At 39.1% G+C, this 27,802-nt stretch overlaps 3 protein-coding genes across 3 annotated transcripts; all 3 read right to left on the minus strand.

Moving 5' to 3' along the window:
* Window positions 1-1,463: 1,463 nt before the first annotated feature.
* On the minus strand, window positions 1,464-5,383 carry LOC120770720 (extensin-like). The gene is made up of 3 exons (XM_040098300.1): window positions 5,369-5,383; window positions 4,372-4,890; window positions 1,464-1,934 (listed from the first exon to the last, which is right to left on the minus strand). The coding sequence occupies exons 1-3, from the start codon at window positions 5,381-5,383 to the stop codon at window positions 1,464-1,466; spliced, it is 1,005 nt and encodes a 334-aa protein (XP_039954234.1).
* A 2,671-nt stretch (window positions 5,384-8,054) lies between these two features.
* On the minus strand, window positions 8,055-8,703 carry LOC120770721 (pollen-specific leucine-rich repeat extensin-like protein 3). The gene is made up of 2 exons (XM_040098301.1): window positions 8,635-8,703; window positions 8,055-8,534 (listed from the first exon to the last, which is right to left on the minus strand). The coding sequence occupies exons 1-2, from the start codon at window positions 8,701-8,703 to the stop codon at window positions 8,055-8,057; spliced, it is 549 nt and encodes a 182-aa protein (XP_039954235.1).
* A 5,057-nt stretch (window positions 8,704-13,760) lies between these two features.
* LOC120770722 (pollen-specific leucine-rich repeat extensin-like protein 1) lies at window positions 13,761-26,662 on the minus strand. The gene is made up of 5 exons (XM_040098302.1): window positions 26,522-26,662; window positions 23,993-24,527; window positions 21,078-21,497; window positions 16,733-16,851; window positions 13,761-14,264 (listed from the first exon to the last, which is right to left on the minus strand). The coding sequence occupies exons 1-5, from the start codon at window positions 26,660-26,662 to the stop codon at window positions 13,761-13,763; spliced, it is 1,719 nt and encodes a 572-aa protein (XP_039954236.1).
* Between the last annotated feature and the right edge of the window lie 1,140 nt (window positions 26,663-27,802).

Here is a 27,802-nt window from a genome sequence, read left to right on the forward strand (position 1 = left end):
TTTATGTTAATTGCATTGAAAGCTTTCGGCGATTTGGAAACTGAAAAGGCGGAAATTGTTGCCAACACTTATGGAACGTTTGGTACCTGTTTTACCCCACCTGCCGGGCGAAAATCCGAAACCAGAAAAGCGATTTAGAAAACTAAACATTTAAATGCGAAACTTAAAGACATTGAGAATGGTGGGGGTAAGGAGAATAGAAGAAAAGCTTTCAATTTTCGAAGGCACGTCGAAGACAAAACTAGATCGAGATATAGTTTCTCAGATATGGACTAACCGTCAGAAAATTAATCTCTAAAATTATTTAAGTTTTTAATATTCTCTTTATATTTCTTTTAGATCTCAAAGATCTATATTTAAACACTCAGCAGTACTGTCAAGAAATCTTACTACAGCATAAGGTTTCTAAAAATAATCATTATGGTGTCCGTCTTGGCTGGGACAATAAGCCTTCGCCAATCGTCTGTTCCTTGCCAATTGGAATTGAATTGGTTCACCTGATCTATATCCACTTATTCATTTCATCTGAGTTTGGGTCATCCTTTCCTTCGACAGCCACCGGAGGGCACAGAAAGGTAGATTATGCGGGCTGGATTATTTGGACTACATGGCCAAACCAACGCAAAATCTGTATTTTATGCGCCGCTATGTCCATATCACTGGAGAGCTCAAAAGGCTCATCACTCTATCGAATCCAGTACTGTTCGTTGCCCATGTGTAATTGAGCACAAATCGTTAGGAGAACTTTTCTCTCAAACACTCATTCAGCAGGACGGGAGTGACTTATAGAGCGTTGATTTGGTTTGCGAAAGTGCGCTTTACTTTTCAATTACCTTCATGATATCATCTATTGGCAATAATGATACTCCGATGGATTTCGCGCCAGGTGTCGTGGTTGGTATTTATACAGAATCCAATATGCAAAAGGTTTTCACTACCTCAGAGTTATAACTGTCAACAACGACGTTTAGGAGACCACGTTGAGATTGTTGTTTGATGACGGGAGATACTTCTGAAACTACTGAACATAAGCTTGATAAACTCTTCGCATAAGTGAACCATAATCTCTACAAACTTCTTTGTTCCTTTGATCTACCTAACACATATTCTATACATAAATTTAGTTTTGCAAAAAATACATACTCTCGTGAGCTTCTTGCTAAATTTCAAAAGCTGAACATTTCAATGAGTAAGTTAAGCTTAGGTTGGAATCACAACGGGAAAGTTTCTAAATATCTTTAAGATAATAAGTATAAGGAATCACTATTGGAGATTTCAATCGAAAGAGAACTTACAAATGCGGACACCACAACATCTAAGCCACTGATACAGATTTCAAAATACAGGTATTTTTTTAGAAAATATCAGTTTTATTTTAACATAAACACAAGAGAAACAACAAGCTATAGCATAATTCTGATGAGTCAAAAAAATGACTACTCATCAATCCTAAGCAACTCCGCTTAGAAACGACGTTGTTTGTAGACACGACGACGGACGGTGCGGTATCTGTAACCATCTTCAGCAGGCTGCTCATAGACTTCAGAGGCAGCTGGTTGTGGGGAGTAGACTGGAGCTGGAGCTGGAGCAGAGTAGACTGGTTCTGGAGCGGTTGCTGCGGGTGGGATGTAAGATGAAACTGGTACTGAAGGCGCGGGTTGGTAGACTGGAGCAGGAGCTGGGGCTGGAGCGTAGGCTGGTTCAGGTACGTTAGCAGCAGGAGGAATGTACGATGAAACTGGAGCGGATGGCGCGGGTTGGTAGACTGGAGCTGGCGCTGGAGCGTAGGCAGGCTCAGGAGCATTGGCTGCAGGTGGGATGTATTGGTTAGATGGTGCGCTAGCAGCAGGTTGGTCGTAGCCATAGCCCAGATGGGAGACATCAGCGCAAGCGAAAGCCAAAATGGCGATGAAGGCGGCGGCGGCGAAAAATTTCTAAGGAAAAGATAATATAAATTTTTTTATTTCTTTTCTTTGGAAATCTTCGGTTACTTTTTTGAACATCCTCGCCATTAAGGAACTCAATACTCACCATTTTTAATAAATTTGATATTGCTTGTTGTTCTACTGAACTCTGTGCGACTTGTGAATGGTTGGTCGTTGTAGCTGAGTACTTTATATATGATCTATCTAGAGTGCAATATTCATTTTAGTGAACGCTGCTTCAATTATTTAACTTCAAAACTAGAAATAGCTATTAGAATAAGAGTATCAATTAGACACATATTTTTAAAGAAGACAAGCATACGTTGATACAAAGAAATAGAAAAGTAGTAGTTCAATGCACTGAAGAAAAAAGCAAATACGAGATAATAACAGCTGATCGCTATTAGAAACATGTTTTCAGTTTAAATTATAATATTTTTAAATTTTCGCGAAAACTTATTGCAGTTTGCAAGCTTTTAGCCAAGCTACGAATAAACATTTAAAACATCAACATAAATTGAACAAAGCTTATACCAGAATATATTATTTAAACAAAAGAGAATCTATATACCTATGCAAGTTAAAAAACGTTTCGTTATTTTTACTAAAAAAAATGTTTTCTGGGAGCTATGCTCCTTTATTGAATTCCACTTAAGAACTAAAATTAACAATTAATTATACTTAACTCTTGACCCATGTTTGCCGCTGCAACGGGTACGGAGTTTGCTGACGCTGCGCTTCCCACAGGTTGGCACTTCGCTGACGCAGCGCTTCCCACAGGTTGCCACTACACGTGTCGCACTCTCAGCGATTTAGTGGTGTCATATTATATTATTTTGTATCATATGATATTAATGCATCATATGATACTTTTTGAATGTATGGGGTGCTAACTTGCATCCTATAAACAGTTTCTTATGGAGCCAGGTTTATAAATTATTACTTTGAAAGGCTAAGTTTGAAAGTTTTTTAACACTTTTACCAACGTATTGCCTCAGTTCGTCAATAAAGCCATTGTTTTGTTTTCCGACTGGCTGGTGGTAGCATAAGCCATTGTGTTAACTTAGGTTATGTTAGGTTAGGTTAATGCGGGACAAGTAATCCATTGTTTCTCTAGTACCTTGCTATTGATATTTCCCGCCAACTTCTTATGACTATGACCATGAGCACTGAGCAGACCAACCATTTCTCAATAGTCCCCCTATCGTGGGCCAGTAGGAACATTGTGCATTTCTGATGTACCATTTTACAAATGACTTTTGCACTTTTGCAAATCGGTAGATCGTTCCATCGCAATTTGACTTTCTCTTCATGCTCCAGATCGTCGTGTAGACAATGCAAGGGTTTACTAATAATGGTCACGTTTTCGGATGACAGCGGCACACAATTCTTGTCAATCTTATCTACTATGTCCCTCGTTGCCTTTGTCATATGACAGACAGTAAAAGTAAAGACTCTTCAGGCCTATTTGCGAAACGAGGTTATTGTCTTGATTTTTGCTTGGCTGTCAAAATACAAATTTACACTGGAGTTGTCTGCTGACATGAAAGCTGGATACGCGGCTTTCCTAGCAGCATATACATAGCAGTTTAGAAGGCCGGCAAAAGTCAACTTGGGAAGTAGTGTACAGCATACTATTCAAAGCATGATTTATCCTCCTTTCTGAAAAATAGTTCAAAAGACAGCAACTTGTTGGGTAACAAATATTTCTGACATTTTCTGTTCAAGGTATACATATACCACTTTATTCCAAACCGATTTGAAATGAAGATAAGTTGAAGATCTGGGACAAAAAAATATAAAACAAAAATGCTACTGCAATCCCTAGCATATGATTAGGTAAATTATGAAGACTTCCTTGGCACAGAGTAGCTTTAACATTACCTCATATTCGGAAATTTACAGAAGCAGGAATGAAACACGTAAAATAATGAAACATAAGTGAAACAAAATTTAAATATTGACTAAAACTGGGTTATAGCTGATAGCAGAACCTTAAAATGTTGGACATATGTACTTATATGTATGTAATTTGAAGTAGTGGATCGTAATCAATGAAGCACTCAATTTCGAATTTATTGATGTTACGTTATTTTGCATTTTAGGTGACGATATTAAGTAAAAAACCTGCAGCCTTCTTTATAGGTATAAGGTATCTTTCGGCAACTGTATATGATTATATCCCAATATCATATCGGCTCTGAAAAAGATTAAGTAATTTTCTTCGACGTAAAGTGAACGGTAAGTCATCACCAAAACCCAAACATAGCTTTATCTCCTCTAAGCCTACTAATAAACTTCACAAAAAAAGTCCAGAAATCTCGAACTCCAAACACCACATTTCTTTAGAAAACACTTTTCAAAACTATATATCATTCGAGTTAACTAACCATTTATTTTGGGATATTCATTAGTTCTAAGCTTAGAAACGACGTTGTTTGTATACGCGACGGCGTACAGTGCGGTATCTGTAACCATCTTCAGCGGGTTGCTCGTAGACTTCAGAGGCAGCGGGTTGTGGTGCATAGACTAGAGCTGGAGCTGGGGCAGAGTAGACTGGCTCTGGGGCAGCAGCAGCTGGTTGGTACACTGGAGCTGGGGCACTGTAAACTGGTGCTGGAGCGCTGGCTGCAGGTGGGATGTAAGACGAGACTGGAGCAGATGGCGCAGGTTGGTAGACTGGAGCTGGTGCTGGGGCTGAGTACACTGGTGCGGGAGCAGCGGCAGCTGGCTGATAGACTGGAGCTGGGGCTGGGGCAGCATAGACTGGTTCTGGGGCAGCAGCAGCTGGTTGGTAAACTGGAGCTGGGGCACTGTAAACTGGTGCTGAAGCGCTAGCTGCAGGTGGGATGTATTGGTTGGATGGTGCGCTAGCAGCGGGTTGGTCGTAGCCATAGCCGAGATGGGAAACATCAGCGCAGGCGAAAGCCAAAGTGGCGATGAAGGCAGCGGCAGCGAAGAATTTCTGTGGAAGGTAAGAAGATTCGAATTTTAGCGGTGTCCTTCATGGATGTATCCTTCGTATCAGATATATATTTACCATCTTTAATATTATTAAGTTGCTTTGTTGCAGTCCGTGAGACTTGTGATAATCTTATCAGAGTATCTTCACCATTTATATACCATTTTCGTTTATTGAGACACGCATTAGAAATCGCAAACATTTAAACAAGTTGGCTTTGCGCAAATCAAGAAACTTTTATCACGGAAATGCAAATCAATTCTACTATAGATATATCATCTCTCCGACCTGCTTCTGGTTCAGTAGCAGTTTGAAAGCACATAAGCAAAGTAGGTACTAAGTGAAGTCAAATTGAAGCTAAAATGTGTTAGCATGATATTTTCCGGCTCGCAGATGGCACGCTTTTGAATATATTTAATATTATGAATATGTATATAAATTCGTTGCAAATGCATATACACGTATATATGTACATATGTACAATTGTGGTGCACATATTGACAATTTCCGCTAAATGGAGAATATAACAGTTTTAAGCTGCATTCAAAGATCTCATGGATTTTGTGAAAAACTGTGTATAAGTTTAGTACTCGATGTTAGTTTCAATATTTATTTTTTGAGTGACTTCAGTAAATTCTACCTTCTATATTGAAGCCTATATGTTTGTCGTGGCGATGCTGATGAATTTCTTCCATCAGATAAGAAACTCATTACAGACTAAGGTCTTTAAATTATGAAGGTACTTGTCCACACCACTTCTGGTAAAGGGTGATCCATTTCGAAGCTCCCTACTTTTGTTAAGAAAAACCCAGGCACTTCAAATTTAATGGGGAATGTTTAATATCATTATAAAGAACATTGTTTGGCATTTAGATATACATTTGAAAGAGGTTGGCGCGGATATATCTTAGATGGTCCATCCGTTCAGTCCGATTTTCGATGACTCGTTCGAGCAATTCGACTGGTAACTGTCGAATAACACGTGTGATATTTTGCTCCAAGGCCTGAATCGAAGTGAGATTGTCCGCATAGACTTTAGACTTTACACATCCCTACAAGAAAATGTCTATCGTTATGATATCAAACAATCTTAGTGGCCAACCGACCGGCCCAAAACATGAAATTATCTGCTCACTGAAAGGTTATTTTAATAAATCCATTTGATTATGCGATGTCTGGTCATCGAAGTCACGAGCTTCAATTTCAGGCATCAAATAGTCGGTTATCATGGCACAAAAACGGTGGCCATTGACGGTTACATTTTCAACGGCATCATTTTTAAAGACATATGGACCGATGATTGCATCGGCCCAAAAACCACACCAAACCGTTGTTTTATCTGGATGAAATGGCAGCTCTTGAATCTCTTCTGGTTGCTCTTCGTCCCAAATGTGACAATTGTGTTTATTAAAATACCCATTGAACTAGAAATGAAAATCATCGCTGGACTAAATTTAGCTCAAAAGCGTTGGATCTTCTTGAAACATTGCAAGAACCCATAAAGCGAAGCGATGCCGCTTGGGAAGCTCGAGCGGATTCAGTTTTTGCAGGAGCTGTATTATCAGATCTCGACATAAAATGCGCCAAGTGATTTTATACATCGGTCCGCGTTGCATTTTTTTCACGACGTGCTGGACGTGGTCTATTCGATCAAATATGTATTATCCAGTAATGAATGCTGGGTCTCAAGATGGCTGATAATGTTGCGAATAGTACGCTCAGTAGGCTGATTATATTGACGATATGGTGAGCGAAACACATTCTTCGGAGACCAATAACCAAAAATAACATGACAGGTTGTTACGATTCACGCGTATCTGTCAAAAAAGTACCTATACTTAGATCACTCTTTATAACGTAATCGGCCAACGGATTGCATCTGGCGGAAAACGGCCTCAATTTATTAGTCCTTTCAAGCCAGCATTGAACTTCTAGAACTTGATATATGTAGATCGATCAGTTTGAATAACTGTAATATGTCATAGTGGTGCGATATAAACCATTTGTTTAGAGATTGTAGCGCTACCTTGAATAGCCGATCTTCGTAGATATCTTGGCAAGTAAAACAATTTTCCAAACAAAGATTTTTACGAGGAGTTCTGACAAATGAGGAACTTCTTGGGGAAAACGGCCGTATGGAAATTTCCTATCGATTTCCCAAAAGGTTCGCGAATGCACAGATAAGCATGCAGATGGGCACATACAAATTTACTTTACCTTCAGGTCTACGACGTTTAAGTCTGGGTGTTACAAACTTCTTGGCAAATCTAGTACATCCTGTTCGAGATAATGAAATGCCAAATAAAACAAGAAAAAACCTTAACTTCGGTTGCACCGAAGCTAAATACCCTTCACACGTGCATTTCTGTTAATAACTATGTGTTCAGTTTGGATGGAAGCTATATGCAATAGTAATTCGTTCTGAACATTTTTTTTTGAGATTACATTGTTGCCTTAGAAAATTATCTGTACCAAATTATATCTTGTCGAATGTGAAAGTTTTCCATACAAGAACTTGATTCCGATCGTTCAGTTTGTATGGCAGCTATATGTTATAGTGGTCCGATATCGGCAGATCCGACAAATGAGCAGAAAATGAAGAAGGCAAAGTTTCAAAACGATTTCTTAAAAACTGAAGAATATTCGTATATATACAGACAGACGGACATGGCTAAATCGACTCAGCTCGACATACTGATCATTTATATATATACTTTATAGGGTCTCCGATGCTTCCTTCTGGGTGTTACAAACTTCGTGACCAACTTAATATACCCTGTTCAGGGTATAAAAATGTAATATCTTATCCCTTAAGCCGAAGATTACAATAATATGTACAAAAGTTCATTACTTCTAACGCACATAAGTATTTTCACACTACCTGTATAAAGGTCTCAAACCAATACGGTAATATAGATGGGAGAACCTTAAATATGCCGTCTAACGAACTTTATCAAAATCCAATCGCCATAACCGTAAAGTCGCACCTTCAAATAGCTTAAAGCTCGCTGCTGTGGTATCAACATAACCTAATAATGTTTGGTGCTATCTTTTAGTGATAATCAAAAGATTTTTTTACGCAGTAAAAATTAATTTATTTCAATAAAATCGCTAAAGAACTCAATAACACAATTTGATAAAGTCATCAGTAAAAATCAGTCTCATGTTTAGAAGCGGCGTTGTTTGTAGACACGACGACGTACGGTGCGGTATCTGTAACCATCTTCAGCGGGTTGCTCATAGACTTCAGAGGCAGCTGGTTGAGGGGCATAAACTGGAGCTGGAGCTGGAGCAGAGTAGACTGGTTCTGGGGCAGCTGCTGCTGGTTGGTAAACTGGAGCTGGGGCACTGTAGACTGGTGCTGGAGCGCTAGCTGCAGGTGGGATGTAAGATGAGACTGGAGCAGATGGCGCAGGTTGGTAGACTGGAGCTGGTGCTGGGGCAGAGTAGACTGGTTCTGGGGCAGCAGCAGCTGGTTGGTAAACTGGAGCTGGGGCACTGTAGACTGGTGCTGGAGCGCTAGCTGCAGGTGGGATGTATTGGTTGGATGGTGCGCTAGCAGCAGGCTGGTCGTAGCCATAGCCCAGATGGGAGACATCAGCACAGGCGAAAGCCAAAGTGGCGATGAAGGCGGCGGCGAATAGTTTCTATAGAGAAGGTAGTATAAGGTGTAATTTCATTTATACTCGTTGGAAACTTGCAGTTCCTTTATTGAATATCCTTGCCATTGAGGAACTCGATACTCACCATTTTCAATAAATTTGGTTTGGCTTGTTGTGCTACTGAAGTCAGTTTAACTTCTGAATGTTTGGTCATTGAAGATGAGTACTTTATATATGATTTTTTTCTTTTTAGAATGCAATATTATTTTCTGCTAAGAGCAGCAATAACGATTTACCTTCAAAACTAGAAATTGCTATTGGAATAAGCAAACCAATTAGTGACACATATATTTTTTTCATAGCAGAGAAGTAAAAAGAAATAAAGAAGTATTAGTTCAATGCCCTTAAAGACAAGGCAGCACTGAGATAACAACAGCTGGTCTCTCGTAGAAACATGTTTTCCATGCATACTGAGATAATTCTAATTTTTTTGATGAATTTTAATAGAGTGCATATTTTCAACGATGACATTAATACACACTCGGTACTAATTGAAGAAATATTATAAATTTGTAGAAGAAAATGTTCCACGCAGAATAATGTAGGTTATTTCGCATGCAGCCACCTTACCTTAATGGTAATTTCCTCCATAAGAATTTATCTGCCGGAAATTGCAGCTCCTATTTTTACATCTGAATTTACTTTTGGGTTATACTTCATTCTTATATATCCTCAATTTTTATCGAACCATCTTCGTCTTTCACGTGTTTCCAGAGCTTTATGTACCAGCACATATTAAAATAACTTAGAAATGTTTCCTTCTTGGTTCCAATTATTTCACTAAGACAGATGATATAAGGAAATTTTATAAGGATTATTCCTTTTGAATATTGGATTTCATATCAAAGCATTCTTTTTGCAATAGTAAAGTATTCAATAGTCTAAATGATAAAATCCTATGTACGTACTCTCCTTCAATGATTCGTGCAATCGCAGCCTTCATCAATTACTCAAAATTAAATGACTAATGAATAATAAGCAAAACTTACGTAGTTTCTACGAAGACATTAACGGATTCTATAGCATATTTGTATGAAATCCTCAAGGTAAACAGTACCGAGCTAACAACCGACATTTTTTGTATTTTTTATATAAGGAAGTAAACATTTTTGGTCAAATTTCACTCTTCTGGGCATCTGCGTTTTTTTCTATAACTATTTATTGAGGAATTAACTAACCACCAGAAGATCTTTCGAGAACACATTAATAGAACTTGCCTGTCTACATGCACTGAGAGATAAACAGTAATTAACAATTCCAGTTATTGTTGTGTAGACACTGGAAATGATAACCAAAATAAAGGGAAAAAGTCCCTGCATAGAAAATGATAACCTATTTTTTAAGCTAAACATTGGCATAGAAACTTACTTTATCATACTTATATTAGAGGAAAGCCCATCTTCCTCAGCACTATTCGTGTCCTCCAGTCAACCGAGTCAAGAGGCTGAGACTGGTGTGGTCCAGGCACAAGACGATTTCACTAATTTATAGTGATGTCATTGTGACGCAAGCGATTAATGACATCGACGGTGACATTGATCTCCAGAAGAAGCAAGCTTCTTTCATTGAATCACTGAAGGATTTTAAACTATACGGAGACCATCAAAACGCAGTCAGATTCTCTCATATATTTTAAAATTCCATCAACGTGGCGACTTGTTTCTCTCGAAGTTGGAGTTTTTTAAACTTCTTTCCTATCACCTATCAAAAATATTTTAGTTATTAGCTATTTATTTAATTTCTTGAAATACACCTTCTGTGGGATTTCTATTACAAAACAATTTGGCTTTCATTGTAAAAAATAATTAATCATCGGAAGATATAAATTCTATGAATATTTAGAGCGTACTTTTGAGAGCTGCCCCCGCCACGATGTCAAAATCGTGCATGGCGTGGCATGGTGGTCAAAAAAGATGTCTTTGGCACAGCAGTCGGTAAATTCAACCTCCTCGATGAAACATTCCCAAATGGGTTGAGGCTGATTGACTTCACCGGGACCAGATTCCAGCATAAGAAACTTCATCAAGCTACCTGGTCGTCCGTACAAGCTACAATCACAAAAGACAGTCCAACGATTTTATACTCGACTTGCTGTGAGAACTGTGGGACGGCATTTAAGCTCTTTACGTACAGCTGGAAAACGAAACCAATGGTTTTCGGAAAAGGAGCGGAGAGAAAACATACTGTCTACCTCGCAACATCTCAATCGAACACAACAAGTATGAAATAGATACCGAGAGTTGAAGAGGGAAGCGAGACGCATTTGCAGACAAAAAAGAGAGAGGCCGAAATACTAAAATTGGAGGGAACAATGCTTCAGCCTGTTGAATGGCAATGAAGTCATAACTCCAGGAGGTGGTGAACCTGAAGCTGGATTGCCGGTTCTATCGAACGTATTGTGTGGAATATTAAAGCCTTTAGAGCTGGAAAATAAACAAAAGATCAAATATTTACCATAAGCCAAATCTTGGAACCCGTGAAATCTTAATTGACACACACCACCATTTCGTCGATTTTAAAGATTCTTTTAACACCACGAAAACGTGCTGCCTTTATGCCGCGATGTCTGATATTGGTATCCCCTCAAAAATAATACGGCTGTGACGTTGAGCAATACCAAAAGCTCCATCAGGATCAAGAAGAACCTCTCCGAGCCGTTCGATCACAAACGAGGTTTGAGACAAGGCGACTCCCTATCGTGCGACTTCTTCAATCTACTGCTATAGAAAATTATTCGATCTGTAGAGCTTAATCGAGCAAGTAGAGCCTTCTATAAGAGTGTACATCTGCTGTCTTTAGACTAGATAAGGAAGCAAAGCAAATAGGTCTGGCAGTGAACGAGGGAAAGACGAAATATCTCCTGTCATCAAACAAACAGTCGTTAGTCTCGCGACTTGGCTCTTACGTCACTGTAGACAGTCATAACTTTGAAGTCGTAGATAATTTCGTTTATCTTGGAACCAGTCTAAACACCAACAAAAATGTCAGCCTCGAAATTCAACGCAGAATAAGTCTTGCCAACAAGTGCTACTTCGGACTGAGTAGGCAATGAGAAGTAATTGAGAAGTAATGGTGCAGAGGCATGAACGATGACAACATCTTATGAATCGACGTTATGAGTTTTGAAGAGAAAGGTTCTGTGGAAGATTTATGGTCTTTTGCACATTCTCTTCTTCTTCTTAATTGGCGTAGACACCGCTTACGCGATTATAGCCGAGTTAACAATCGCGCGCTAGTCCGTCGTTTCTTCTTTTCGCTACGTGGCGCCAATTGGATATTTCAAGCGAGGCCAGGTCCTTCTCCACTTGGTCCTTTCAACGGAGTGGAGGTCTTCCTCTTCCCCTGCTTCCCCGGCGGGACCTGCGTCGAATACTTTCAGAGCTGGAGTGTTTTCGTCCATCCGGACAACATGACCTAGCCAGCGTAGCCGGTATCTTTTAATTCGCTGAACTATGTCGATGTCGTCGTATATCTCGTACAGCTCATCGTTCCATCGAATGCGATGTTCGCCGTGGCCAACGCGCAAAGAACCATAAATCTTTCGCAGAACTTTTCTCTCGAAAACTCGCAACGTCGACTCATCCGTGTTGAGAAAGCTTCGCTTAACATCGCGAATTGGCGCATATTGCGAAAAAAAGAAACGACTGTTGTAAATTCGTTTATAACCAAAAAGTATATTGCAAACAAGTTCGATTTCCATAATATGTGTACACAGAAGTAGAGTAATCGTAGCAGTTCGATTCGATTCAAGTAAAAATTTAATATCTGTTAATTAACGCTTTAAACTTGTTCTATGTGTGAGTATAGAAAACGAAATTTAAATGAGAACTGGTTGCTGATGGCACGCTTCTTTAAGAATAAAATTATCATAAGTCTGGAAACTCTGGAAATCCAATGAACTGAAGGTTGGAATAATAATATATAATTGAGAACAATTAAATGTGATTAATAACTGAATAGACTTGTTACCTGATCATATCATATCTGGCCAGACACTGTTGTCCTCTTTTTTTTACTTCTGCCCTGAAGTATTTACATACACCCACTACGTAAAATTGTCAGCCCTTGAAGTTCTGAAAAGGCAATTATCGTGACACCACCAGACCCATATTATTTTCAGCGACAACCAGGAAGCGTGACACTTCGATTTTAATTATTGCAGAATATTTAAGAAGATGCAAATAAATATTCGCCTTTGGGTTGAATACGAACCTCAGTTTCAAGTGATGCAAAGACTTATCGGACCTGAGCGATTATGAGTTCAGCAAGGTAAAAGTGGATCGATGACGACATCGCGGTCTTAAGAGAAATTTTTTTTAAATAAAATCCATAAACGTCCTTACTTCAATATCGATTATACTCTGTAAACTCATTAACCCGTCGGTCGTTAGGAAAATATAAAAAAGAAAAACAGAGACATGAATATTTAACTAACATTGGACGAGTCTCCTTTGGGCTTCAAATAAGCGCATAAAACGAGGTTATGCAGCGGTTGGAATTTTATGACCTGTCTTTAAAGGATTCTCCAATGAAAGAATATTATGGTTATTAAAGTATATCCTTGTCTAGCAGAATGCTAGTGCACAACCTTAGTTTGATATATGAATGCGGCTGGTTAACTCTCTAGTTATAACCAGTTTTCGAAATCTGCAAGAAAATTGTTCCCAAACTGCATTGCTGATCATCTGTTATCGGTCTAATACTTGCACGCTCTTCTTCTTCTATCAATGAGTTGCTGTTGTTGCAGCGGTAAAAAACATCCCTGAAGTAATTTTGAGGCATGTTGCCGAGTTGACTGTTCTTGGCCGGATAAAAATCCGGGTCCGTTTCGGTTACTTATATCCGACTGCTATCTTGCTTTTTCAAGTAATCGTAAAGAACTACTTGTCTACAAAGAATGTTTTATAAGTAAGAAAAAGACATACGTCAATATATTTTGACTCAGCAGAAAACTCAGAATCGCTGCATCTTACGTTTCCGCTAATTGTTCAGCATAGAACAATGAGCAAAAATGTTCTCCAAAGCAATCAAGACCAAACGGAGACCATCTTCACATTCAATTCTTCCATCGTGATTTGTCTCCAAACACTTACTTTAAATCAGTGATGCGCTCTCGGATTTCATGCTGTCACGAAATTGTTTACCTGAATGTGAATTAAAACCCGATATTACCAGTTAACAACAAATTTATTTCGAAAATCAGTTCACAGTTTAGAAACGACGGTGCTTGAAGACACGACGACGCACAGTGCGGTATCTATAACCATCTTGAGCAGGTTGCTCATAGACTTCAGATGCAGCGGGTTGTGGGGCATAGACTGGAGCTGGGGCTGGGGCTGAGTAGACTGGTTCTGGGGCAGCAGCAGCTGGTTGGTAAACTGGAGCTGGGGCACTGTAGACTGGTGCTGGAGCGCTAGCTGCAGGTGGGATGTAAGATGAGACTGGAGCAGATGGCGCAGGTTGGTAGACTGGAGCTGGTGCTGGGGCAGAGTAGACTGGTTCTGGGGCAGCAGCAGCTGGTTGGTAAACTGGAGCTGGGGCACTGTAGGATGGAGCTGGGGCAGAGTAGACTGGAGCTGGAGCGCTGGCTGCAGGTGGGATGTATTGGTTGGATGGTGCGCTAGCAGCGGGTTGGTCATAACCATAGCCCAAATGGGAAACATCAGCGTTGGCAAAAGCCAAAGTGGCGATGAAGGCGGCGACGGCAAAGAGTTTCTGTTGAAGAAAACGGATTTTTTTTTTATTAATTAGCTAGGTTAGGTTGAGGTATTCCAAATAATTTTTGCCGGACATTTCTTTCTTTTTACTATACACTTTAAATATTCGTTATCCTTTTTGGTGGTTTATTCATTATCACTTTTTATATTTGCAATATTTACCATTTTCACTGATTTTGCTTTCGTTGAGTTGTTCGGTTGAAGACAGTTCAACTAGTGGTTGCTTAATCGTATTTCTCGCCCGCTTTTTATACGATTTCGCAATGTAGCCGCAGACATTAAAGTTATCTAATGCTTAATTTGGTTGCTATAAAATCATAAAACCAGTAGTTCTAAGCAGAAAGTGAACTTGGATCACCAGAAGTGTGCATTCGCTTTTTCGTTTTGGTGTTGCTTGGCAGATGAGCGGTAGTGCTAGTTCAATGCACTTAAAGTAAAAGTTGTTTTCAAAAGCGGAAACTAGTTTATTGAGGAAATATGAAGATAGCGATATTTATAAATCCCATTTCAACCTAATGAAACCAAAAATTGGAAACAGATACCACTAAAATACTTGCTCTACTTGTTTGAGTGCACAGTTTTTTTTCAAAACTTTTTTTAAACTTCTTAAACACGCTAACATGATGTTTTTGTCAACTGACTAATTGTTTTGAAGCATCACATTCATATTCACTTCGAAAGACTAACAGCAAAAGACTCTCTAATACTTTTTAATACAAAAGTTTGTTGTTCTTATTAGAGCAGATATTATTTGATTTGCCTCTTTTTTCTTTCATTCCACTTATTACTCAGCATACGGAAAGGGATACCCCAAACCTACTTAATTTGGATTAGATGAGGCTGATTTTCTATTAGGCCACGAATAATCTCACATGGACTGCTAGAGAATTTTGACCGTTGTGATGCTCAGAACTCTTAAATATGGACCAAAAATTCGTCGCGGTCGACAGCCAAAATGTTTCAACCTTAGACCGATGTCGAAAGCGTTTAAATGTTTTCGTCTTATCTGTCTCTTTGCAATTTTGACAAGTTGCGTCCACTAAAATATTTACCCTTACAGTTTAAGTGCCATGTGAAGATTGCTGTGAACTAGTAGTTCCGTGAACCTTTTGCGTTCCACTCTGCACCAGACGGCTTTTCCAACACCATTGGTACTAGTTTCTGACCAAATCTTTTTGAGCTCGCATGAGGTCCATAAATCCAGCGCTCGAGTACACGAAGACAGGGGAAAACCTACTCGTTCCCATCCTGATGGGATTTGGGCACGGTGAGCAAACACTTTAACAATTTCCGAAGATTCCTGTGACCAGGCATTCAGGTAAGTTTTATATGGAAGTGGTTTGATGTTACTGCTAGTGAAATCATGCGCTTCTTGGCTTTGAGCTCACGTTCGGCTAGCTCAAGGCCTATATAACAACTCGGCTATGGAAGTGGTTGCATACCTCCCTAAGAGAAGCCGCACCCAGCTATAGAACTCCTGCTGCTAACTTGAAACTGCAAAACTGCTTCATTCATCATGGTAGAAACCCCATTCAGGACTTCTTGCTTTGTACTAAAATTGGCAACAACTGTTATCATAGAAGCCTTCCTCATATAATTCTCTTCTCTTCATATAATTCTTCAAATCCAAAAATGCATACTAATCACATTGCCTAGTTAAAATTTGAACTTGGATTGGTTAAATAAAACTATTGTAGCAGTGATAAGAAATTTCAAGTCAATTCGCTTCCTTGCTACAGTTCAGGTTACAAAAACTCAGAATCAGGTGGAATGTATGTGTTAGATGGTGCACTAGCTGTAGGTTCTTGGTGGGTACAGCCCAGGTAAGTGAAGTCGGCGCACGCGAAGGCCATAACCGTGATAAAGGCGATGACGAAGAGTTTCTGTGGGAATGAGGATTATGTTTATTTCTTTATCCTGAGTGCTTATATTTTCTTTTTATTTCCTTGAGACTGCTTACCATTTTAATTAGTATTTAATTTTTCTCTTGAATTATGTGTGACTTGTGTCTGTTTAGTCGTATCCGTTTATGAGTGTTTATATGATTCGTTTTTCAAGTGCTATTATGATCTACTAAAAAATCTACCGAGTTTTCCAATAGGGATTATATGATTTCTAAATGTCGTTTTGGCAATTTTTCATACGTCATGATCTGTAATTTTTTTTCGTTGTATTAATGTTTAAAATTTCATCATGGAAAGGTATATATTTGTAAATTATTAATTTTTTTATCGAAATAATAATAAATAATTAAGAAAACTAACTTCTCCGTTGAGGCTAACTTTCATCTGAGTTGTGCAGTATGTAAACCACACTGTCGTTTCTGGTGCAAAGAAAATCCACAAATTGACACTTTGGTGTGGTTTTTGGTCTAGTGAAATCAACAGTCCGTACTTTTTTCGAAATAAAGCTGGTGACACCGTTGCTGTCAATGGAAACCAATATCTTGGCTTGGACAACGCTTACGCGGCTATCGCCGAGTGTACAACCGAGTGCCAGTCGTTCTTCTTTCTTCACCTGATCTTCCTCTTCCTCTGTTTCCCGATCGAATACTCTCCGAGCTGAAGTGTCCTCATCCATATGACCTAGCAAGCATATCCGCTGTCTTTTAATTCGCTGAACTATGTCAATGTCGTCGTATATCTCGTACAGCTTATAGTTCCATCGAATGCGATTGACCACAGCCAATGCGCAAAGAACCATAAATCTTCCGCAGAACCTTTCTCTTGAAATCGTCAATGCATCAGTACCATATAGCAGTCCGTTATTTTATGTTGTATTTCGATGTTAACGTTGTAGTTGGTGTTAATGCATGTTGTAAGTCAACAGTGACGTGGAAGCCAACTCGCGAGTGCGACGACTTGCCCTCGTTCACCACTAGGCTCATTTGCTTCGGGTCTTTGTTCAACCTGGAGAGAGCAGAACTAACGTCGCGGTTTTTATGGCCAATAATATCAATGTCAATATCAATTGTGTCTCCCTTTTGGTGCATTGAGCCGAGCACACTTATATTACCAACGACGGGCATGCTTTTGTCTAACCATGTTTTACAAAGAAACTGATGCTACATGATTTCTTCGCCACCCGGCAATCTCATCGTACCAGCTTTCTTTCTTTCTATCACAACATGATCGATCGGGTTGTTGGTTTTCCGATCCGGAGACAGCTAGCTTGGTGAATTATTCTATGCTGAAATCTAATACTACAGATAACCATATTTCGGAGCTCGGCGAAGTCGAGCAGCCTCAACTTATTTAAGGATGTTTCATCATGGAGGCTGAATTTACCGACCGTTGTGCCAAAGATACCTTCGTTGGTCACCTTGGCGTTGAAGTCGCCAAGCACGATTTTGGTGCGCTCCAAGCACTGAGCTGGACTAAAATCCGATTAATATTGGACCAATGCTGATGTGATTTAAATAATATTGAACAAGACGTGCCTAAATCTAGATGAAAGTCAAACTAAGACTAGACAAGTACAGAGCTAATGCAGAATAACAAGTAGCCTAGAAATATTCCACTAAAACTAAGCAAAGCCTTATTCTAAGCTAAGAGTAAACTAAGGATAACGCTATACTAGCACTATGGAATGTGATAAAACATAACTAGGCTAAGATTAGACTGAATGTAGAATAACACTTACTAGGCGGAAACTAGCCCAAGATAATCCAGACTAAGGCTAATAAATATTCTGGTTTTCGCGTAGTCAAATACGACCAAGGAGAGACTAGTTTACAACTACAACCAGATTATGCGCTTTGATTAGATATGACTAAGAAAAGATTGGAGGAAGCCTTAACTACAACTATTTTATTTGTTTATTTCTATATAAATTTTGTAGGATTCTCCCAACTTGTTATCATCTCTATCCAATTCTATATATTTAATTCCATCAGTTTTGTTTTACCTATTTCACTCCATTGATCACTCATAGTCCCGTCCATCACTAAAATGTAAACTTACATGGAAACCCCAATCGTAACAATTTCGGTTTTTTGAAGCACCGATACACTTTTTAACAAAGTAATAAGTAAGTTTCTTAAATTAAACTATATTTATTCAAGAAGTCGATTTATTCGTCTCATTCAAACGTATTCTCCTCGTCTCGTCAGTAAATTATTTCCTACAGGGCACGTCCACATTCACTCGCGTCACTTAGTATTGAGACGCTTTTGCTTTGGCACTTCCACGCCTTGAAATGTCACCGTTAATCTTTTATTTATATTTAGAGAATTGAAAGTTGAGCAAATATTGAAAGTTCGCACTGTCTTTTATTTTGATTTTTTTTTTGTACTCTACTGCAAAGAAAATTTATATTATTAATGTCTTTTATTGGGAGCACATTTATTAGTTGTTCAAACAAATAGAGCCACCTGAGGTGGGAAACATATAAAAGCCATCGGAAGGCCGTGTTTAAGCAGATGCACGTTAAGATGTGTTCTGTGGAGCAACTAAGAGTACTTAAAATGGTAAAATTATATTTATATTACGTTAAAATCTGAACAGAACTCTCACAGAAATTATTTTAAAGAAATTCTTCACCCTTGCCACCTTTGTTGCCGTGCTGGCGTTTGCTTGCGGTGATGTCTCGGAATTGGGATACGGCTACAACCAACCCGCTGCCAGCGCACCTGTCAACTCCTATATTCCACCAGCCGCCAACGCACCCGAGCCAGCCTACGCCCCGGCACCAGCTACCGCTTACCAATCAGCTCTTGCTTCATCTGCGCCCTCTTCTTCGTACCTAGCACCACAGCCTGCTGCTTCTGAAGTCTATGAACAGCCTGCTGAGGATGGCTATAGATACCGTACTGTCCGTCGCCGTGTCTACAAACAACGCCGTTACTAATTTGGTAACTTAACGGTAAAGGTGTAAATTTGAATTCTTTTTTGACATAATTAAAATAAATGAAGCCGACAAATTGAAAAGAAATTTTATATTTTAAACTCTCTAGAATACTATAACTTCTAACTTAGGCAGAACTATCTAAAATATTTTCTTCTACGGTCTCAGATAGCATCTTCCACTTCGGTCTGCTCGCGGCAAGTAACTCCAAAGATCAGGCGGTTTTTCCGAAAGGCAAAGCTACTTGTAGTCGTCAGAGATCCACGCAATAAATATGAGAAGCTTCGATAAATACGTCTTTTACTCAGGATTTCAGAAGAAAATTATGTAAAATAATATATAGTAAATTCTGCCCTCTTGCTAGTTCAACCTAACTGCTAGTTTGCATCTGTACGTAAGGAGCTTGATATGCCGTCCCACAATTCCCTTCTACCGAGTTGCTGATGAGCGCTCTCAGAGAGCAAGAAAATCGTTAGCCTGTTTGTTGTGATTGCAGCTTCCCGACGTCAAACCTTCTTTGTGTTTGTTGACGTGCACTTTTGCACAACATGATGGATAACCATATTTCCACTTTTTTATATGGCTACTGTAGTAAATGCCATAAGGACCTGCTCTTCTCAATCCTTGTCCCGTTCATCACATTTCTTGGACGACGGGGATGTCAGGCTTTACTCTTACGAGGACATCAGCCCGCTGGGCAACGGTACCTTCCCAACCTTCCCGGTCATTTCAAGTGCATGCCTTAAACTTATAATCCTTAATACAGTTTCAGTGGTCGTCATCAAAAGAAGTTCGCTCAGCCGAGGCTGTTATGTCCTTTCCTCTGTGGCCCTGTGGAAGAAAGTTTAGTTTTCTCACTATAGCTCGCCTTTAAACCCTTTTTTTGGATACCCAGAGGATACCTGCTCTAAGGCATCGTTTCTGACCGCTCCTAAGTGAATGGCGCACGGAGAACTTCCATTCATTTTAACTTATACACATGGATCCGTCTTCCAACTTAACTCGAGATCAGTCTGTAATAAATTGATTAAATTTACTAAAGAATAGTTAATTGGAAGATGGGTATTAATAAAATTATTGAAAATTTAGTAACAACAAAAAAACCCTATTTTTCTATTTACAAGATCTCAGAGTTATTATTTTCGTTTCAACATATGCCATCTAATGGAAAAATTCTTAATGAGTCTTAATAATAAATAGAAGAAACGATCGCAATGTAATTCGAATAGAAAGAAGTAAGGAATACCAGGGCTTCTTGCTTAACCGCAAACTGTAACCCAGAAGTTTAAACTTCATTATGTTTAACTCCGAGAATTTGATATCTCTCTATCGTTTCGCCTACCAAACTCAAATAGCATCTTCTAATTGGAAGACATAGGAAGGCCTTTGGAGTTCTACTGAACAACTACGGAACGATCAAAAGGCAGCTCAATATACAGTTTGAGCAAATAGTTCAGAATAGATGGAATTCTACAACCAAATGCAAGATAGCAAAACATATGTGGCCAAGTTAAGACAAGTCAAAAACTAAGGTTTTATTAAAGAAGTCCATCTCTATCACAAAACAGACATCGAACTTTTGGAATTTATTAGATACAAAAACTTGAAAGTTTGCCTACAAAAAACATAATGAAAATAATATCAAGCGATCTCGCGATAGTTTAATTTAGCCCGAAGTGGCGGCACTGTTACCTACCTAAATTCCATCTAAATACCATTGTACAAAAGGGATCAACTTTAGATTACATACTCCACAATCGTTCCGTAACGGTACTGCATCCTGCTCAAAACCAGTAATGGTTCGTCTTTTGAGGAAGACTAAGAAAAGTTAGAACGTGTTCGGAGTATCAAAGAGTTTATTGACTTACTTGTATATTAAAATAAAACAACGGTAACAATGTGGTTTAAACGAATTTAAATAGGAATTCTGGCATATATACTTCGTTCACTCTGGCTTAGAAGCGACGCTGTTTGTAGACACGGCGACGAACGGTACGGTATCTATAACCATCCTCAGCAGGTTGTTCGTAAACTTCAGATGCAGCAGGTTGTGGTGCGGGTGGGATGTACGAGGAAGCTGGTGCCGATGGTGCAGGAGCTGGTTGGTAGACTGGAGCAGGAGCAGCTGGCGCGGGCTGGTAGACTGGCTCCGGTGCAGCGGCGGCAGGTGCCGGTGGGATGTAAGAAGATGCGGGGGCGGATGGCGCAGGAGCTGGCTGATAGACTGGTGCTGGAGCAGCTGGTGCGGGTTGGTAGACTGGAGCAGGAGCAGCTGGAGCGGGCTGGTAGACTGGCTCTGGTGCAGCGGCAGCTGGTGCAGGTGGGATGTAAGAAGATACGGGAGCGGATGGCGCAGGCGCTGGCTGATATACTGGCGCTGGAGCAGCTGGTGCGGGATGGTAAACTGGAGCTGGAGCTGGTGCGGGTGCATATACGGGCTCGGGAGCATTAGCAGCTGGTGGAATGTATGAGTTGGATGGCGCGCTAGCAGCCGGAGCGGGTTGCTGATAGTTGTAGCCCAAGTGGGAGACGTCAGCGCATGCGCAGGCCAAAACGGCAGCAAAGGTGGCAGCGGTAAGGAATTTCTGCAAAGAACAAATGGCTTCTGTTTCATTTTATCTGTATATCCTTGTCAAAGCAAATATTCACCATTTTTGCACAGCCAATTGGGATTAGTTGCTCTGTGGATGATAACTGTTCGACTTGTGTCTGTTTGGTCGTTAGCGTCTCGCAGTTTTTATATGATTCGCCTTTCGACAATTCACTTCATTAATTATTGTAGCCAAATATTTTTGACAAAACAACAACAAACAATGATGTACTTCAATGCAGAAACTCCAAAATGTGTGTAAAGAGAAACAAAACATTAAAACGAAAATAAAAACAAACAACAAAAGCATTTCAAACACACTATTTGTTTGAAAGTGCGAAATTTCTAATGAAGATAAACGAAGACAGCTCAAGGCACTTAAGGCCGAAATGGGGTTTAATGTGAGATTAGCTCATAAGCAAGCCAAATGAAAATGAATTTGCATATACATTTATATCTTTTTTATATTTGTGTATGTGTGTGTAATTGCAAACACGTGAAATTTAAGTGCGTCTAAGTGCTAAGTAAACTTGCCTCAGTGTTTCAATTTTAATTTCTGTGTTTTATGCTCAAATTTTATTATAATTATGGAGTGAGACTTCCTGTATTTAGGTTAGTATCTAAGCATTTAATCTAGAAGCGTTCACTAGCTATCAAAATAGTGAATAGAACAAACAGTTACGGAAGTGAAGAGAGCAAATCTTCGTGATGTGATTAAGAAAACGGAAAATTTGCATTTTCACAACGGAAATCCCTTTTAACTTGCAATAACCAATCTGCCTCCAAATTCAATACCTTATGGACCTCTTGCCTTCTGAGTCTTTGAAAATTAAACCTTACTTTAACATTTGATTCTAACGACTCAGACTCACTTTTTAGCCTTTCTGGAAAATAAACTAATGTATATAGTTTGGATTACGAACTCAGCCTTCCTTCGAATACGAAAGTTTCTTTAGAGCCTTATACAACCACGATTCAGGATGTGCAGTCCAAGCTTTGTAAAATATAGTCAACTTCCACTTTATTATTTTTTTAAGTAATGACGCACAAGTAGTTCCAAACGTTATAGAGATTCATACTCAAATACTTATTCAAAGTGATGTTTATAATAAAATACTATGTTCCGTAAATTTTCAACATGCATTATTCGAAGAAACGGAATGGATAACAAGCGAATTCGATATCTTTTAAATCAAATTATCAAAAGGGAGGTCTCTCATCCGAGGCTGTTGTATCCTTTTCATTGGGAGAGTTTCTTACGAGCCGGGTTCCGAACGCAGCGCACAATCCTGGGGAGGGGATGTTTCGCCTTTTCACCTTAGCTCGCCTTCAAACGGATGTTCTTAGATTACCCAGAGGACAATTGGTCAAAGGCCGGAAGCAGCTTGAGCCATATGTAAAATAATCGTTTCTGGCCACTCCCAAGTGAATGGCGATAAGAAAACTTTCCTCACTCCTTATAAACTACTGTAGCCCCAAGTCCAATAGGCTAGCTTTATTTAAGATTTCTCCATACGTTTATAGGTATTATTAGGTCATATTAGGTCGATCAGGTTCATATTATTCTTACAAAATTTGAAAATTCTAATTATTTCAACTTCTTCCCAAGGATTTTAAAAATTACAAGTTTAGTGCGATCAAAGGATCTCCATCTGTCGATTGTTCGGGACCTCATCAGATTTTTGGAAAAATAAAGTTAACGTCTGAAAGAGTTCATCTCAATTATTCTATGGTAAGTTCGTAGACACGGAAAATCGTCGTGGAAACAGATAAGATTACTATAGAAGTATGTTTTTTAGTCAAATAAAACGAACGAGACCTCAGCGAATTTTCTATGATGGTGCTGATCGATAGTCATAGAAAAATAGTTTACCAAAGCAAGCGGATGTAATGGGATCAAATTGAATACTTAGGAATGTAATTGTATATAACCATATCCAATTATCTAGGAATCTCTATTTTTGATTTCATTGGAATACTTGGTTTCTCAAATATCTGAGTCAAGAACGCAAAAATTCGATTATTTGTAATTGCCCCTAGCTGTCGAAATAAAAATAATTGGATTTTTTTAAACTAAAATTTATTGTCGCAAAAAATAGTTAACAACACAATTCGAACGAATTAAAAAAACTAATTCGCCTCGAAAGCCTCTCAGTTGTTCATTAAATGCATGTTAAAGCTTGAAAGACTGCTAGCTTAGAAACGACGTTGCTTGTAGACGCGACGACGGACAGTGCGGTATCTGTAACCATCTTGAGCGGGTTGTTCGTAAACTTCAGATGCAGCTGGCTGTGGTGCAAAGACTGGAGCTGGGGCTGGAGCAGAGTAGACTGGTGCTGGGGCAGCGGCAGCTGGTGCAGGTGGGATGTACGATGAGACAGGGGCAGATGGAGCTGGTTGGTAGACTGGAGCTGGGGCTGGGGCAGAGTAGACTGGAGCTGGAGCAGCGGCAGCTGGCTGATAGACTGGAGCTGGGGCTGGGGCAGAGTAGACTGGTTCTGGGGCAGCAGCAGCTGGTGCAGGTGGGATGTATGATGAGACTGGAGCAGATGGAGCTGGCTGGTAAACTGGAGCTGGGGCTGGGGCAGAGTAGACTGGTGCTGGAGCAGCGGCAGCTGGCTGGTAGACTGGAGCTGGAGCTGGGGCAGAGTAGACTGGTGCTGGGGCTGGGGCAGAGAAGACTGGAGCTGGAGCGCTAGCTGCAGGTGGAATGTAGGCGTTCACTGGAGCGCTAGCAGCGGGTTGGCTGTAGGCATAACCCAACTCAGAAACATCAGCAAAGGCGCAGGCCAAGACAGCGGCGAAGGTAGCGATGGCGAAGAATTTCTGCAAGGAAGTGTAAATGAGATTTAGATGAGTAAGGAATAGAAGGTGGGAATAAGTCGTAATTCTTAAGAATTTTTGGTTTCTGTTTACAAAATTTGTTTATCTAAACTGGATTTTGGATTTTTTCAGCTTTCAGTTATTAATATCCATTTTATTTACTGTATGTTACATTAATATATATATTAATATTAATAAATAAAAAATTATGAAAAATCAATCATTTTTTCTCAGTATCAAAACATTTTTATTTATGTACTTGAATTAATTTTTTTAGATATTTTTTAGATTTATTTATTTTTTTTTTATTTCTTTATATTTTCAGTAAAAACGAAAATAACACCATTATTATTATTAAAGGTTTTATTTGCTCCTTTGAAATCCTTTGTATGTTTTTTTCACACACAAATATTTACCATTTTTCTAGAGTGTTTCAAGCGAGTTGTTCTATTGAAAACTGTTCGACTTGTGTCTGTCTTAACGTTGATGTCTCGCAGTTTTTATATGATTTTTAGCCAAAGCGCGCGAAATAATTATGATAATTTCTACAAATCTAAGCGTCTTAGTGCAAAAAAAGGCAACAAACCACAGCTTTTGCCAAAAAAAAATCGTATGCCGCACAGCCAAGCTCCGGAACCGCACCCCTTGCTCTCCACTCGTTTCTGCTACTTTGATTTCCTCTTCGCTACAGCCATTTTTGCAGATTCACACCATCTACTTTAAGCAACAGCAATAATTAGCCATGCGTGTATCGAAGAATCTAAGCGCTGAAACCGGTTCAACGGTACACACGCCTTACAAGATGATTCTTCAATGCTCGGCAGCAAATCAAAGAAGAAAGACAAAACGAGAGCAACTTGAAAAACTGCAAAATTTACACAAACTTATTTTTTCTTTTAATTTATTGTTTTAATACAACAACTAAGGGTACACGAAAAGAGGCCGTAATCGTATGCGGTAATCTTGAAGAACGCCGAAATATTATGATCGATATGCAAATGCCGGCAAATGTTTGCCGCGCGGTGTTTGTCGTTGCCGGCTGCGCGCCCACTCAAACCCGAAATGTATGGGCAAAAGTCAATCGTATGACACTTGCGCATACGCAGCCAGACAAATATGGGCAAAGGCCTCAATAATTCCAATTAAGATCAGTGTTGATAGTAATTATTAAAATTCCCCTCATCTCGTTCGCAGCGAGAGTGTTGAGTTTTAATCTCAAATTAGCTACTTGACATACAATTTAAGTTGTACATTTTATTGCGGAAAAAACATTTTATTGTTTCAATTAATTATTTAGAATATAAAATTTGGAAATCAACAGGAATACTTGGCTTGCCGAACCGGTTTCTAAGAAATGCATGGGAGGCGGCGCATTTAGTTTGAGAATTAAAAAAAATTTTGCACAGTTACTCCATGCAACAAGCTTCCGGAGTTGGCTACTTTAATAATTTTACGTCATGACAACGCTCGGCCTCTTGTTGCTATAACGGTTTAAAACAATTTGGAAAACAGTAACTGGGCAGACTCACGCGCCTTATAACCCAGATGCCGAAACTTAGGCACATTAAGCTTTATCCAACAACTCTTGGTAAAAAACTGCATCCCCTGTTATTGCGCATTGTTGGCAACAATTATGGCCTGAAAGAATGAACCTAGTATTTTGGTTTGAAGCTACCTTCCGCGTATGAATTATTTCACTTTTTCATCCATCCGTTAATATGTAGATTTCGCCGCTGGAACTGTCGTTCACAGAACCATTGGTATATTCCTCTCTGCTAGGGAATGAGCAATATGTGTTTAATTCTCCAATGGATTTCCTTTTCGCGTTCACATTACCAATTTAGCCTGAGTTGATTAACAAAGTCGAGTATAATACCACACCCGCATTGACGCCAAATCTGGATCAAATGGCCCAAAATCATGAACCTGCTGACCGTAAGCATTGCATCATCGATAATCGAAGAAAACTGTCAACATAACCCTGATTTTTGACCTGCTGTGACGCGGTTTTTCGGCTTCCGCTCATCTTTGCCAGGATATTCGGCCGATTTATCGTATGGTTCTGGGGCGTAACCATAGATCCAAGACTCATTGCCAGTAAAAATATGTTTCATAACATCCAGGTAGACGGAAAGCATTGTTTCACAGACGTTAACGCGACGCTGTTTTCGAAAAAAATTTATGATTTTGGAACCAATCATGCTTTCACTTTCCTTAAGCCCATATGGTTTTTCAAAATGGATTTCGCTGATCCTTCTGATATTCCAATGATGCCAGTAAGATCTCTGACAGTAAATCGCCGGTTCTCAAGCACCAATTTCTGGAGTGAATGAAATCAATCTAGAATTTTCCCTGGCTCTAATATATTCAATATAGCGGTTTTCGCCCTGTTGCTTGTTTCTCAAACATTTATACCGACCAATATGTGAGATTTTTTAATAAAATTAAGCAGTTCAATTTTCCTCATAATAATTTAGTTTGGCAGTAAAAATTCATACCAAAATCTTGCAAAAAAATGCAAAGCATTTCACAGTCATGTTAAGCCACAGTCAATATTCATACTGTCTGCCGAAGCGATGAGCTCATAAATAAACAATTGAATAATACCGGCAACTAATCAGCGATAAAGAAACAAAAAAAAAATAGTATAATAAGCAACAACAAATATAATTTTTTCAGACACATTTGCATGAAAAAACCGTGTATCTTCACATTATCAAGCCTTATTCACTATTATTAGAATACACGATTCATCTGATTATTAGTTTGTTGTTTTTGTAGTTATACTTTTGATTATAAATTTTTTTATGTCTAACTTTTGCGATGTACATATATTTTTTGATGTTTTTTTTAATTTTTTATGGGCTTTTATGCCGTCAACAATTTGCAACGAACTTGTGATACCTAAAAGAAAACAGCGGAGACCCTCTAAATGTATACATACATTGAAATTCCTTACCTTACTCTTGCCATAAATTGTGTTACAAATGGTATCCACATGAGTGAGCGTATACTTATTACCAAAGATAAAATTTTCAATGGTGAAGAAGTTTTTAGTAAGCTAAACGACAAAATCTATACAAAAAATAGAAGCAAAAATGTCATTCCATGGATTCATAATCTTCAGTAAAGGTATAATACCTCTTCAATTCTGTGAAAACAAGGGTTACAACTGGAGCAAAAATAAGCCAGCAGTACTCTTTGTTGGAGATCAATGGATCTTTCAGCAAAATTCTGGATGATTTAGCCTCTGGAAGTCCAATTTTGAATCCGTCCAA

The sequence above is a fragment of the Bactrocera tryoni genome, chromosome 3 (genome assembly GCF_016617805.1).
Source record: "Bactrocera tryoni isolate S06 chromosome 3, CSIRO_BtryS06_freeze2, whole genome shotgun sequence".
In the NCBI taxonomy this organism is placed as follows: domain Eukaryota; kingdom Metazoa; phylum Arthropoda; class Insecta; order Diptera; family Tephritidae; genus Bactrocera; species Bactrocera tryoni.